The sequence below is a fragment of the Pteronotus mesoamericanus genome, unplaced genomic scaffold, assembly GCF_021234165.1.
Source record: "Pteronotus mesoamericanus isolate MK-2021 breed Mesoamerican mustached bat unplaced genomic scaffold, CSHL_Meso_final contig_116, whole genome shotgun sequence".
Classification (NCBI taxonomy): domain Eukaryota; kingdom Metazoa; phylum Chordata; class Mammalia; order Chiroptera; family Mormoopidae; genus Pteronotus; species Pteronotus mesoamericanus.
The window spans coordinates 34,655,094-34,669,006 of NW_026555027.1; the positions used below are offsets into that span (position 1 = coordinate 34,655,094).

The 13,913-nt window shown below is 39.6% G+C and overlaps 1 protein-coding gene and 1 pseudogene across 1 annotated transcript in view; both read right to left on the minus strand.

Moving 5' to 3' along the window:
* Positions 1–846: 846 nt before the first annotated feature.
* Positions 847–4,482, minus strand: LOC129076431 (sister chromatid cohesion protein PDS5 homolog B-like; annotated as a pseudogene).
* Positions 4,483–4,501: 19 nt separating this feature from the next.
* Positions 4,502–13,913, minus strand: part of NCEH1 (neutral cholesterol ester hydrolase 1) — a 53,266-nt gene continuing 43,854 nt past the window's right edge. Inside the window, exons 4-5 of the mRNA XM_054580614.1 lie at positions 8,974–9,145; positions 4,502–6,565 (exon numbers count right to left, since the gene is read on the minus strand). Of these exons, the coding sequence (XP_054436589.1) occupies positions 5,948–6,565; positions 8,974–9,145 (790 nt within the window). The 3' untranslated portion in view covers positions 4,502–5,947. The remainder of the gene's footprint in view (positions 6,566–8,973; positions 9,146–13,913) is intronic.

Consider the following 13,913-nt stretch of genomic DNA (forward strand, 5'->3'; position numbering starts at 1 on the left):
CAATAACACATGGCTATTATTTTAACTTTCAAGTTGCAGAATAATATGTTACTCAGCAATAGATGACCAAAACAATTGCTGTGTTTGGATCAGAAGGAGGAGGAAATAAAGATAACTCGGCCAAAAGGGAGTTCCTTCTTGACCGGAAAGACTTGACTGTATTTATAGAGCAAAGAAGGAATGAGTAGAGTGAGAGTTAAAAGACCCTGGAGAGAGGGGAGGTACTTCAGCAAGTCCTTGAATGGACACACATTGAAGCCCTGGCTTGGTATGGGAGGCAGTAACTTCATTCTACGAGAGTGGAAGAAATGAAGTCAGGAGTGTGTTATTTAGCTTAGTGAACCATTTATCTTAAAGTAAAAGACTTTAAATAACTTTCATCTGTGGCCAAGCAACTAGGTATTATTTCTTTATTTCAGGAATTTATCCAGAATAAAGAAAATAGAATTTGATTTCTTATTAAAAATAATGACAACAGAAAGAAGAAAAAGACAACATCCTAAAAGTAGTAGAATTGCTTTGAATGGTTAAAATTTCTCGCTGTTGATTAGATTTCTGTGGCATACCTGTGGAACAGGTTACGCAGATCACTCTCTCAGGGCGGTTGGCAACGGTTTATTTAACAAAGCAAAAACCTCATTATCTGTTAAGAAAAATGAAGAAAGGACTTGATTTGTGGAAGGGCGAAAAGAAAATCTTCATTTTACCTATTTTCTCAAAAACATTTTTTGCTTTAAAATTTGACTGAAATACTTTGAATTATTTAATTTTGCTCAGAAATATTTAAATAATGTCTTTTTCTTTTACTTTCTGAAAAAATAGCTGTGTATTTTATTGTCTGGCTATTTAAACAATGTTTATATTACATAAATTGTGAACATTTAAAAATACAGTTGTTATTTTTCCCTCATAAAACCCAGTATACTACAAAAGATGGAAAGAACAGGCTAACATTTGAAGCATACTTCCCAGCATTTAAACCCAGTGTGACACACAAATAACCTAAGTACTTCATCCACTCTGTAGTTTCCAAATTATGGGGAACAATGTATTGAGCAAAGATCCATTCAAAAAGCAATCTTTCATCAGCAAAATTCTGATACATAGCAGCTTGTCTTTGATCCATGAAATGTTTTGCAGCATAGTTTCCAGCTGCTGATTGTAATACATATTTCTTATTTGTGCACTCTCTACCATTTACCTGAAGTTCTCTGACTCACAAAAATTAAGTGATCATTGATCAGAAGAATATCCTTTTTAGCGGCTGTAATTATAAACCCAATAACACGATGTCTAATAGCTTCCTCGGGGTCATGAGACCTCACTTTAAGATACTCTGTTAAGTCCTTTGCTAAATCAAGATGGTTCATAGGACAGCAACTAGCAAATTTCACACATTCCAAGCATATTGGTATGTGAACATCATTAAACCTCCCCAGGTAACACTGCCAAAGTGGTTTGTTTCGAGAAGCCAATTCCGAATTTTTTGCCCCATTTTTGCCAGTAGTTTCACAACTTACAGGCATTGCTTGTTATCATTGCTCTGTAGTTTAAACCCAAACTGGGATAACACTGAGAGCAGCAAATTACTCTCAATATTATAGAGCTCCAAAATTAAGTCAAAGACATGCTCTGACAAATTCCTGGTAGATGTTTATCCAAACATCAGCACCTGATTTTAAAAAGTGGTAATACAGTATGTGGTTCAATAGCTTGAGCTGTCCTTCTGAGTAAAACTTTCACCAAATCATATACTTGCTTCTTTAAATTCTTATAGGCAGGTTCCGGATTTACCAAAACTGAATCCAAATCTCCTGAGATACTGTATCACCTTCACAAATAATAGAACTCATGGGTTCTGTGTGTATATGAACTTTCTGATTGTGGCCATTGTTTGTAACTGAAAATAATATTCTGTATAGCTGTATAAAAAGCTCATAGCTATCTTCCAACTCAAAGCAAATATTATGTGACTTAACCCAAATAAAGTTCTCAAGTAAATAAAAATACCTTTTCGATTGTGGGCTCTTTGTATCCTTTAACCCTTTCAACTGCCTCATTATAAACAAATCTATCCTTTAGTTTATCCGGTGATGTGTAAGGAGTTTTGGGAGCATAACCTGAAAAAATCAGCAAGGTGGCAGGCTCCCAGGAAGCAAATATCTTTATGAGGATGCTTGAGGAAAAAGTCTGAAGCAAGATGTAAAGCCCGGTTTAAATAAAGCTCCTTTTCTCCTTCTGAGTCCTGGTCCATATCCATGAAAGTTTTCACAACCATTTATAACCGTATCGCCATCTCCTCTTTGGATACTTTATCTGAGATTTCCTTGACACCAGGAAGATAAGCAATTTTTCCATCATGTCTTTGTCTTTGAATGAGCCCTGAAGCCATGATGGAAATAGGTTTACCCCCTCCTGGGCTGAGATGCTGCTTCCTTTAACGTCTCCAGTCTGGGTTAGGTGTGCCCTGTACAGGTTTCCAGGACATGCCTATGTTCTGGCAGAAGGAGAGCAGAGTGGACTAGAGCTGCGTGACGAGATGCCGGGGTTTGTGGCTCTGGGGAGAGAGCTGAAGGGAGAGCCCCCGAGATCCCTGAGCTGAGCTCCTCTCCCACACCACGGAGGGCATCATTCTCGGGCAGAACACTCCCCGGCTCGCGTCAGCCTGAAGAAGTGCAGTAGCCCCACCTTCTGTTCTCTAAATAACTTCTTTAAAAATTCTGTATTTGACATGTTTCTGCAACATGAGCGGCATATACTGTACCTAGACATGAAAGGAATGTCACCAAGGAGGCCAGTGAGCTACTTCTCTTGAAAGGCAGCTGGAGGAGTCCAGAGGGCAGAAGATGAGGGTGGGATTGAGGCTAGGAATCTGAGATACAGAGAGAGAGTGAGCTGGGAACTGGGAAATCAGACAAGGAGCACACTTCCAGATGGAGCCGTTTTATTTCCAGACATGAATCAAAGTGGACATAGACTTTTCCTACATCCATACTGGGTTTTCATCTTATAAAACAGAATTGCTGCTAAAATCTTTCATAAAATCTGCCTTTCCCTTTGCAGTGGGAAATAAGCAAAAAGTCACAGGTTAAAAGGTCATGCATAAAATACCCTACCCACCAAGATAATTATATAATAGTCTTATATTCCTCACAAACCAATTAAAAAACATTAAGACTAATTGACACTTCACTATGCTTTGCTGCACTTCAAGATTTTTTTCTTCATATATTTATGTTCATATTTCACAAAAAACAATGATATTACAAAAAGGCTATTAATTTTTTCACAAAGTAGGAAAACAAAACAAAGCCGTAACACTAAATATATACATATCAATCTGAAGAGCATAAACTTAAAAAAAAAGTAAAACAAAAAGAAAATGAACTCACCCTGAATGAAAATATCTTCAACATATACTCTGTAGGCTTCCCAAAGAAGTTCCTAGCACTCAGATTTTGGGTTGGTATATAGCTTACCTTGTAATTAGTGGTTCTATGTATCATGATTCACAGCTGTTAATACTACCAGGGCAATTCAAATGTCTGAGGTGGGACACAGTGCAAGTCATTAGACAAATCATTCATATGTATAAAAGCTTTCATGGAACTCAAGTATTCATCAGAAACAGTGCTTGACTCCCTTTTCTTTCTCTCCCCTTTGCATCTGCAAGATCCCTTGAGAAACCTGGAATCATTTATTGTCTGTAACTGCTACAGGATTTGGCTCATAATTCTAGGGGCAAGGGATATCATTTTAAGGAAGTCTGTGCATGTATTATATTTTCTTTGCTTAATTAGAGGTAGATAAATCAAAATAAGGTCCAAACATCAGTTCCTTCAAAAGGGTGTCAAAAAGCATAATAGTAAATGAGGAGGTTAACTACAAGAAGATAAGAACTAAAATCCTAATTTTTTAGGAAAATAATCTTTGATGATGCGCGTGTCTGTGTGTACGGAATAAATGACCTACAAAAAAAAAGCGCACACTATAGAAGAAGAGGTCGTATAACTTGTCAGTCTGACAAAAATGGTTGGAATCTATATTTGGAAGAAACCTCATAGATCAAATAATCAATTCTCTGATTTCAGAGGAAAGGGAAAAAAGACCTAGAGAGGGTGAGTGACTGACTTACCTGAGCACATTAGCATGCTAAATGGTATGATTATTTCAGACACGCAGGCACACACGCATGTACACACACTGTTGCATTTGCTTCTGTTGTGTACAAAACATGCGACTAGCCTACACAATAAATAAAAAATAACTATCCAAATTTCCATCTGTTATTTCCTTGCCAGAAGTGGGAAATACCCATCTTTCAAATGAGCAAGAGGTTCTCCTTTCTCCCCACTGATAAACGTATTATTACATTGTGTCATTACTTGGCTGGACTGCTGCTCTCTGCAGGCCCTGGAGGAAGTGTGATTGAGGGAGAAGTAGGAACAGCAGGAAGGAAAGCAGAGGCACTCGACTCAAGTCAGAATTCTTGACAGGTTCTTGTTACGCCAAAGATGTTCCCACTGGCAGTGAAGGCTTTACGTCAAGCTCACCTTGGGCTATTGAAACTTCTAGACTTAGTGGAAGGACAGATGAGGGCGTAGGCACCAGGTGCCAGGGCATGCCCCAGCCCAGAAGACTGTGAGCTAGTGTTCCTCTGACCATAAAAAGCAGAGATGAGCAGCCTGTCTTGTCTAAACTATAAACTATAAACTTAGACGGCTTTGCTAGGGGAAGTCATAGTTTCTAATTATCTTAATTTGTATATGCATGTGAACATCACAATACTTAGGCCTAATGGACAGTAGTATTAATAGCTATTTTACCTTCTCTATAAAATTACATGTGGATATAATTCTAAGGTAAGTTTTTAAAAATATTATTTTTAATATTCATTATAGACATTATTCTAAAAAATCTTGAATCCATCTACATATATTAACATGAAAAATAAGCAATACATTATATAAATACCAAAATAGCCCCGTTTTAAAGCCACATAAGTGAAAAAGTTGAGTTTTTAAGAATAAACTAGACCTTCTACTGGCATTTTTCATAATTTTAAACTAATATTCAACATATCTTTTTTTTCTGACTATGCCAAATATATACACACTGCTCTTGGTAATTTATGTTAGAAGTATTCACTGTGAAAACAATAGGTTGGTTTGTTTGCCTGTTTTCAATGGAAAATTTATTCCAAATTTAAATATGTTTGGTCCCAAAAGTTCTCCGCCAAGGTGGGGGCATAACCAAAAAACTTAACAATGAGTTATCCAGGGCGTGCAACCTTATATTTTCTAATAATAGTGGTGGAAGGTAACTTTCAAGTATCATCATAATCCAACTGGACATATAGAACATTATCTCATAAATGTAACACTCTAAAGGAAGATTTGAGAAACTTGTCCTTGCTAGAATATCTTTGCCAAAATTCCCATAGGTAACAAAACCATCCATCCACAAAGGACAGAGGGCACCTGGTACCCCGTGCTGAACTTAAAGTGCACACAGCTAACAGTGTTCTGTACTCAAAGCAAACTCTAGCAAGCTGGAGAAGAGCCCACACTTTCTTAACTTATTTAAGGGCACTGGGTCATCCAGAGCCAGAAGCATTTCTTCTGAAGAGAACTTCCTGGGGAAGGCAGGACCCACAGCTCTTTCTAGCTCCCGGTCCTGCCCTTCACAGTCAGCGATGGTTATTTGTAGTTGTTCGGCTAAAACAAGAAGAGAGATACTGGTCCATTTGGAGAAACAAATGTAGATGTTTTTTGTACCTATTTTAGTCAAATGCGTTTTTAAAAATTAAATTAACACAGAGAAGGGAACAGAGATTCCATAACTCACAAATAACAAGAGGGAAATTAGTTGACTAAGAAGTGCATGTCTTTCCAAAGCAGGTGCAGGAGGTTAAGAGGGGCACAAGCATTCTAGATCTTTTACTTCTTCACAGGTTTTGATCCAGCCACTTGATGTAACTATTCCTAGTCCGGATTCCTACTGAGAAGTTGGTGGGCCAGCTGGTGAAAATCATGCACCCATGGAAGCCATCCGCAAAGTGATCCAGGGTCACCTCCACACCTGCACTCTCCAAACGCTTTGCATACATGATCCCATCATCTCTTAGGACATCGTGTTCACAGGTGAGAATATAGGTCTTTGGGAGGTGCTGCAGGACGTCCTGGTCTGCGATGAGTGGGGCAGAACGGGCATCCAGCAGCTGAGGGATCTCCCGGATAATCCTGGCGTCGCCAGTGGTCTGCACGACAGGCTTGTAGTTCTTTGTGATGGATGCGGGCAGGAGGGAAGTCCAGTTCAGGCGGGCCCTGAGGGCAGTGGCCTCCACCACGACGAGTGAAGTGTGATTGTTAACTATCATTGCCTGGACAAAGTCAGAGTTGCCTTTGAAGTAGTGCACCCAGTACTGCACCATGACAGAACGGGGCAGGACTGGGGCGTTCACATTCTGCTGATAGGAGGGTGTGTTAAAATCTAAAGCCTGAAGGACTGGATAAATTAAAGCTTGCACTTTGATCTTGTTTTTCAGGTTGGCATCTTGGCTAAACTGGAGAAGAAGAAGCAAACATTATTTTATTTTGCATGGCTCCTTTTACAGAAACCACACCTCAAAAAGTAGCTTAATGTGTTACTTTGAATCAGTCAAAAGTTTCTAACAGGCATGGCATTAATGTAGTTTTAAAAAATAAATAATTCCTCATCACCAACCACCACCACCACCACCACCCCGTCAAGCTGCTGCCTATTTACTGAGAAAGATACGATGTCTACAACTTAACAATTGTGAGTGAACACTTCAAAGGTACGTCACTTGGGTCACTTGTATCTATCTTTTCGTACTTAGCATACCTTACTGGTGTTATGGATGGATGTGTGAGCCTTATGCAGTTCTGCATTCCCTGCAAGACCTTTTTAGGCAGTGGCTTCCTAAAAAGAAACAATTAGCCTGACTCTTCCAAAGGACAAGAGTAGGAAAATGAACAGAAGACAGGGCTCCAGAGTGTTTCAGTAGGGCCTCCAGGTGCCTGCTGCGATGAGCACTCAGTCTTCCTGCTTGGCGAGAGTGAGACCGTGCAGACACGGTGTGGGCAATGTACCCTCCACTCTGCCTCATGAGCACGCGCCCCAGAGTGAGGTCAAAACAGGAGTGGGAAGGACCTCCATCTCAGCAGATCTCAGTCCTCCATCCCCCCCGCCCCCCCCGGCCCAAATGTGAACGCATTGCCTCATTTCGTAATTCTAGTCTCTCAAACGATTCCTTTATTTTTCATATAACATTTAAAAGACAGCTAACTAGCTCATTCCATGCAACAAGCTATCTTCAAGGTAACTTCAGCCGTACAATTTTGTTTCCCACTGGCCTTTAGAATCCCATCCCCCGAGAAGATGGAACTGCTCTGTAAAAGCGAGAGGAAATGATCAGTAAATAGTATTATTGATATGTGCCAAGAATTGTATATACATCATCTCACTAAGTCAGTCCTGGCAACAGCCGCACAATCAGATGGTATTATCCTCATTTCCCTGAAGCTCAGAGGGGTTAAGACTTGCCCATAGCCCCACAGTTTCCAAAGGGAGCCTAGATTCCTTCCCAGTTCGGTCTGGTTTTAAAGCCTCCCCAATGCACCAGCACTAACTTCTTAACGCATTTAGACACATGGAAAGCAAACCTGCCAATGCGAAGTGGAGAATCAAGTTCTTTAATTATAGTAAAGGGGAAGAAACCAAGGTACACCACAAATAAAAAGGCAGGTGCTACTTGAAAATACCAAAAAAAAAAAAAAAAAAAAAAAAATGGAGATGAGAAGACAGAGATGCTATTCTTAAATTAATTGATATGTTAAACAAAAAGCTTTGTGGCCAAAATCTTTTCTGGAAGGAAAGGTTATGGAGCCATGTGCTAGCCAGAAAGGGGACCAGGTCCTGGGGCCTGCAGTCTGAACCACTGGCAGGAGGGCTGGAGGCCGAAGACAAACATGTCCACTGTCCTGGGGATGACAGCGCTCTTTGATACAACAGGCTCCAGGAAGAAAGATGTAAATGGTTGGAAAGAATTTACCCTGGCTGTAGATAAGGGGGGTGGGAATGGTGAAGCAGGAAACATGCATAGTCCCTAAGGAAGAAATACTTCCTACTCCTGGGTAAGCTGTGGGCAGCGACATTCTGGAAAGTTCTTGCAGGAATAGGATGCAGTGGTATCTGGTGATTGGCTTTTTCTTTCTTTCTTTTTGTTTTTTAAAGATAGCCACCTGGAAGTTGATTCAGATTTTTAATATCCATTCAGGAATGTGAGCAGTCTTTTTCTGGATTGGGCCCGAGGCTCTCTAACCGGTTACCTCTTGCTTTTTCCGCCCACCCTCCAGACTGCTGTCATTTAGTTTAGGACAGCTCAGAGTTTTTCTCTTGTCAAATCCATAACAGAAAAAAAAGGCACTCATTTTGAGTTTATACAGCTGCATCCAATTTTGTTTTCAAAGAATTTAACCAGGTGAAGCTCACACTTATTATTACATTTCAGGTGGCAGGACCATTTAATGTTTTCTTTGATATTAAAAAAATAAATAAATTGGGAGACTTCTTGATTTTTTTAATTTGGCCCAAGGTTCCTAGAAAACAATCTCAACAATTGGAGTTTCAGCAAAAATACCCCGCTTTGGGAGTCCAACATGCAAAAGTAGTAGGAAATACTTACTACTTTAATACTTAAAATGCTAGGCCCCTTCTCATATTGCTTGTCCTCGGAGCCTTCACAAGGACTCAGAGGTGATGTGTCTCTCAGTGACCTCTCTTCTACTGTGGAAAGATCTCTGAGAGCTCTCCCAGCTCAGCCATCTGAGTAGCTCAGCCACACAGCAACCGGCCTGGCTAAGCCATTGCCATGTGTAGTGGACAGTGCGCTTGGCTTTTGGACATCATCCTGCGCCCTCCTGCCAGCACCTCAGGGCACTCTGTTACCTGTTGGGCCAGGACAGTGGCCAGATTCCCACCAGCACTGTCACCAGAAATGCCGATTCTGCCTGGGTCGACCGAATACTTCTGTAAGACTTCCGGCTGCAGGAAATACTTGGTGGCACGCACAACTTCATGAATTTGCTCGGGAAAATGAACCTTTGGAACCAGACTGTATCTATGAAGACAAAAGTTGTATTTATTTAAGGATTTCCTAAGTCTTTACAGGACATTAAAGTTTAAGGAGACACTGGTTCTTTTTGATGCCAGAAATAAGCAAGTAAGGAGTTTAAATAAATATAAAAATAAACCTTTCATTTTCTTGCAAATCAAATATTTAGTTTCAAAATGTAATGATTTCTTGTACTACCAATGATTCTTCCTCTTTTCCTCTTTATTTTTTACTCTTGGCCACCAAACCAAACCAAACAAAAACAAACACCGATCACTACCAATGCAAAAATGAAACCTCAAAGTAAAAGGCAGTGGTTGATTATTAAAAGATGGATAGAACCACAACAGATTTTGAATTTTATTTCTGAAAGTCAGTGTTCCATTCATAACACCTCTGGGTTTGAAGGTGACTCAGCACATTAACTATATGGTATTCTTCACGATTGACTGTTAAATGTAGCAAAGCTGTCCTCCACCGAAGAGGTCATGCCAGTCTGACATTCAACCCAAGCAAGGCATTTACTATCTGGGAGGCTGAACCTAAGGCGCCAGTTGTCAACCAGCAGAAAGGAAGCCAGATCAGTCCGAGGGCCCAGCGCAGGCCCTCTGGGGCCCCCTGGGGCTTCTACTGCCCGTCTTTGCAAGATCAGAGTCCCTTTGCGATCCTACTCTGAGCATTTAGCAGGATTCATATTCCCTTAAGAGTCCAAAAAATACCCCTGGCTTTCTCAAATGTCCCATGTGATATTACAAATCGATATTTGGTGATCTTATCTTGGACAGTCCTCTCAGTCTCCGTCCTCCTTCCTGACTTATTCTCACTCATCTTTTAATCCGTACTCCAGGGTTTGGCCTCCTCCAGGCAGCCTTCCTTGACTATAACTACACTTTTTTCCACAGAAGAAATGAGTGAGCTAGCTACTATCCCTTGGTACTTCTATGTGCTGGGGTATATTACTGCTCTTACTGTCTCACCTTGAAATGATTTCTTTATGTATTCCCATAAAGAGTGTGTCCTTTAATATCAATGTCTGTGTTTTACTTATCACTGTGTGTCCAGTATCTATCAATGTGCTAGGCACATAATCATCCATCCAGTAAATCTTATATGAGTATTATTATATCTTTATTTTGCAAATGAAAAAAAAAAAAACAAACTGAGGCACAGAAAAGTTAAAGTATTTGATTTGTATTGGGTTGGCCAAAAGTCCATTTAGTTTTTTCCATAAAAGACACATTTTTCATTTTTACCAATAACTTCATTGATTTGGATATTTTGAGTATGTCGGCTATCTCCTGCTATTGGCTTCTAGTGGGCAGAGGCTGGGATGCTGCTAAAACATCTTCTAATGCATAAGACAGCCCCACAGCAAACACTTATTTGACCAAAATGTCAATAGCACCAAGAAACTTCGCAAAACACTTTTGACACATTCGATCAGTCACAGCATCTTCTCCAAACACTGCACAAGTCTTTTTTTGTGTTTCAGTTGCATTTTTTACCTTTCTTGAAATAATAAATCATAATACACTGAAGATGTTTTGTATTTTCTTCTATCTTAAATATTAAAATGGCTGCACAAAAATTTACCGCTGTTGATAAACTTCTTTTAAATGCACGTTGATATGACAGCTGTCACAATACAATCTAACAAAATTGTTTGAATGAAGTTAAAGACAACTAAGCACTACTAGAACCATCACACAGAAAAACTAAATGAACTTTTTGGCCAACCCAATAAATAAGTCTAATCCAGATCAAAACAAGGTAGGATAAAAATTTCTTTATTAAAATCTAATAATAGTTAAGAACTCAGGTCTTTTGATTTCCATTTTATAATTAGCATTGTTATTCTCAGAAAGTATTTTTTTCCTAAGTTACTCTTACAAGGCCATTTATTTCCTTCATCTAAAATCCAGCTATTTAACCAGCTAGCTTCAACATTCAGTGTAGATACAGCCAAACTGATAAATATTTGTGAAACACTATGGTAAATAATAATGTAGATCTCGTCATTCAGGGATTACTATATTTAAAAACTGTAAATGCAATAAGAAATTCCCTTAGTGGTTGCCTTATAAGAGATAAAATAAATTTTCTAATTTCCTTATTTTTTCATCTGTGGTGATGAATTAACCATCCAAAATGTATTTTTCTTCAGTTGATTTTCACATCTTAAAGTTGCTGCTATGGTATTCCATTGGTAGTAATTGGTGAGAGGAGTAGGATTACACCATTTTGTCCACTAGGTGGAGACATCTCACATGATTCCATTTACTCTCCCTTCTGGGACAAGGGTTCAATCTTTTTAACGTCACCATTTCTAAGCTGAATTCTTAATTTTACCAATGAAATAAAAATGAATGCATTTTATGACAAATTGTGAAAATAAAGGCTATTTTGTCTTGGCAAGATCCCATAGATCATGATAAACTGTTTTCTTGGTGGCCCAGGAGGTCAGAACATATTCTATTAGTACGTACACATGAATTAAATTTTCAGATGTTGCTTCCAAAAAGGTCTCCATGACTTTGAATAAAGAAAAATTGTTAATCTAAAAAAAGTTCTACTGCCTCAAACCGTATCAGCCAGTCAATAACTGGTTCAGATGACAGAGTAAAGATACTTAAAACAAACAGTTTAGGGTGCAAGAGTCTTCCTGGCACTCTTAAAGACCTCCACCCCATCCTTCCCTTTGTTCAAGCTGGGAACGGTCTCTAATTTTATTCAATAAGAAGGGACACTATTTTCACGGACTGGAGACTACAGTGAAACTAGATATTTCTGAGGTCACCCAGTGTAAGCTGAGTCTTCAAAGGAGCTTGAAATTGACCAGAAGAATATAACCACAGTGCTGTACAATCTTTAGAGCCATGGAAAACTGACAATCAGGAGGAAATCTGTGAGTGACGTAGCCAAAGAAAGCATGTAAAAATATACTTATCTGCTGGTTTTGTTCAAAGCTATGTCCCTGCAAAGTACTTAAAGAGCATTCTGAATTCTGCCTTTTTTTTTTGTTTGTTTTTTGAGTTTTAAGTTTGTAGGTCTTGAGTAAAAGCACCTGGTGAATTCTAGCAACTACAGTCTCAATTTCACCAACTCACTGCTGGGATAGGGGACTCTGCAAATCCAGCTTTAACTATCTTTTACTGTGCATGATATACAAAATTTAGTGTAAACTCAGGAATGAGATTTAAACAATTGAATACATGTGTACTTTCTATAAAAAATGTTATTCCTGCTAAGTGAGCACCTCACCAAGTGCTTTATAGGCATTTTTCACTCAAATCTCAGAGCAAACCCTTGGGTTTAAGGATGAAAACATGAGGCTCGAGGAGGGTGTGTAACTTGTCTACAACAGGTAGTAAGCGGCAAATCTGTGACATGAATTCACAACGAGCTTCGAAACCCATGTGGACCCACCCTTTTAAAATATCCTTTCTCAGACACTCACAGCCTTTTAATAGTGTGCGTGTGTGTTCTCATTATTCTACCAAAGCAGTGAATTCTCCAAACTGTAGACTTTGGACATCCCAGAATGTCCCTCATGATTTCAATGGTTTTACAATATTCTCAAAACAAACCACCAAGCAGAGTGCCTGGGCACACGGTACATCTTGTGGACAAAAAAATGGTATTATGACAAATCATTAACTCCTAACTGGGCAGGTTATGGTGGGTTGTCACACCTGAGGCATATAACTTCTTTAGTGGATGGCTTTTAAGTCAGTCCTGACTATTGCCCTTGTGCATATAGGTTAACACACCTTTGAAATGCCCCTCAAAGCTCTAACCACCCTCAAGATAGTACATAATCTTGTTAACTGTCTTCTAATCTAACCCCTGCCTTGCTTTCTCCCACCTCCATGTCATCCTATATTTCCTCCTTAATTCCAAATGCACAAGAAAAACCACAAACTACCATTCTCTGGGGTATTTGAGATCCTGCTTTCCAGCAATGGTCCTCAGTTTGGGCTCAAATAAACTCTTAGAAAAACTCTGTAGGTTTGGACATTTCTTTTGTTGACAACCTTTAATTACGTTCTTTTCTTTCCACCAAACAAAATTTTGAAGATTTATTTTGTGCCTTTTCCATATAAAATATGCCATATAACACAACCTGTGGTGAGAAAAGTAGTAAGCCATATGGCTTTAAAAACAAAAAGAAACGGTCTTAACCCACCTACTTGTCTGGCACAGCCCCAAGGACCCGACTTCCTGTAACCCATGCATTGCTCAGCTTCTCAGCTCTGTACCCGCCACAGGGGAATCCTGGGGGCCTTACAGGCACACTGAGGCTTGAGCCCTGCTGCAGAACATTCCAACTCATTGGCTCTGCAGTGGAGCCCACCATAACTATATTTGAAGAAGAATTTCCCCAAGTAATCTTAATGTGCAACGGAGGTTCAGAAATATCACTGAGTCCAGCCACTTTGTCACTCTTCTCTGAACACATCTCCCTGTTCCTGTTCCCAATGCAGCGGTCCCTGTCTCCATCCCCTAGACCCTTCCCCCTGCAACTCTTCATCAAATGTTCTCGTCCTTTTCATTTCCTTTCAAATGCCACTTCCTCCCTGAGAGGCCCAGCCAAGAGTAACTCCCCTTCCCGGACACCCTCAAAAACGGTCTGACAACAGTCATAACACAGACACCTCAACGTCCTCTTGGAGTAGATGGAAAGTGAGAATTAGGTACTGAAGAGTTTGATGTGCACCTACCTGAAACAGTCAACACACACTTTAATAACAGTGATGCGGAGGTGAAGCGATGA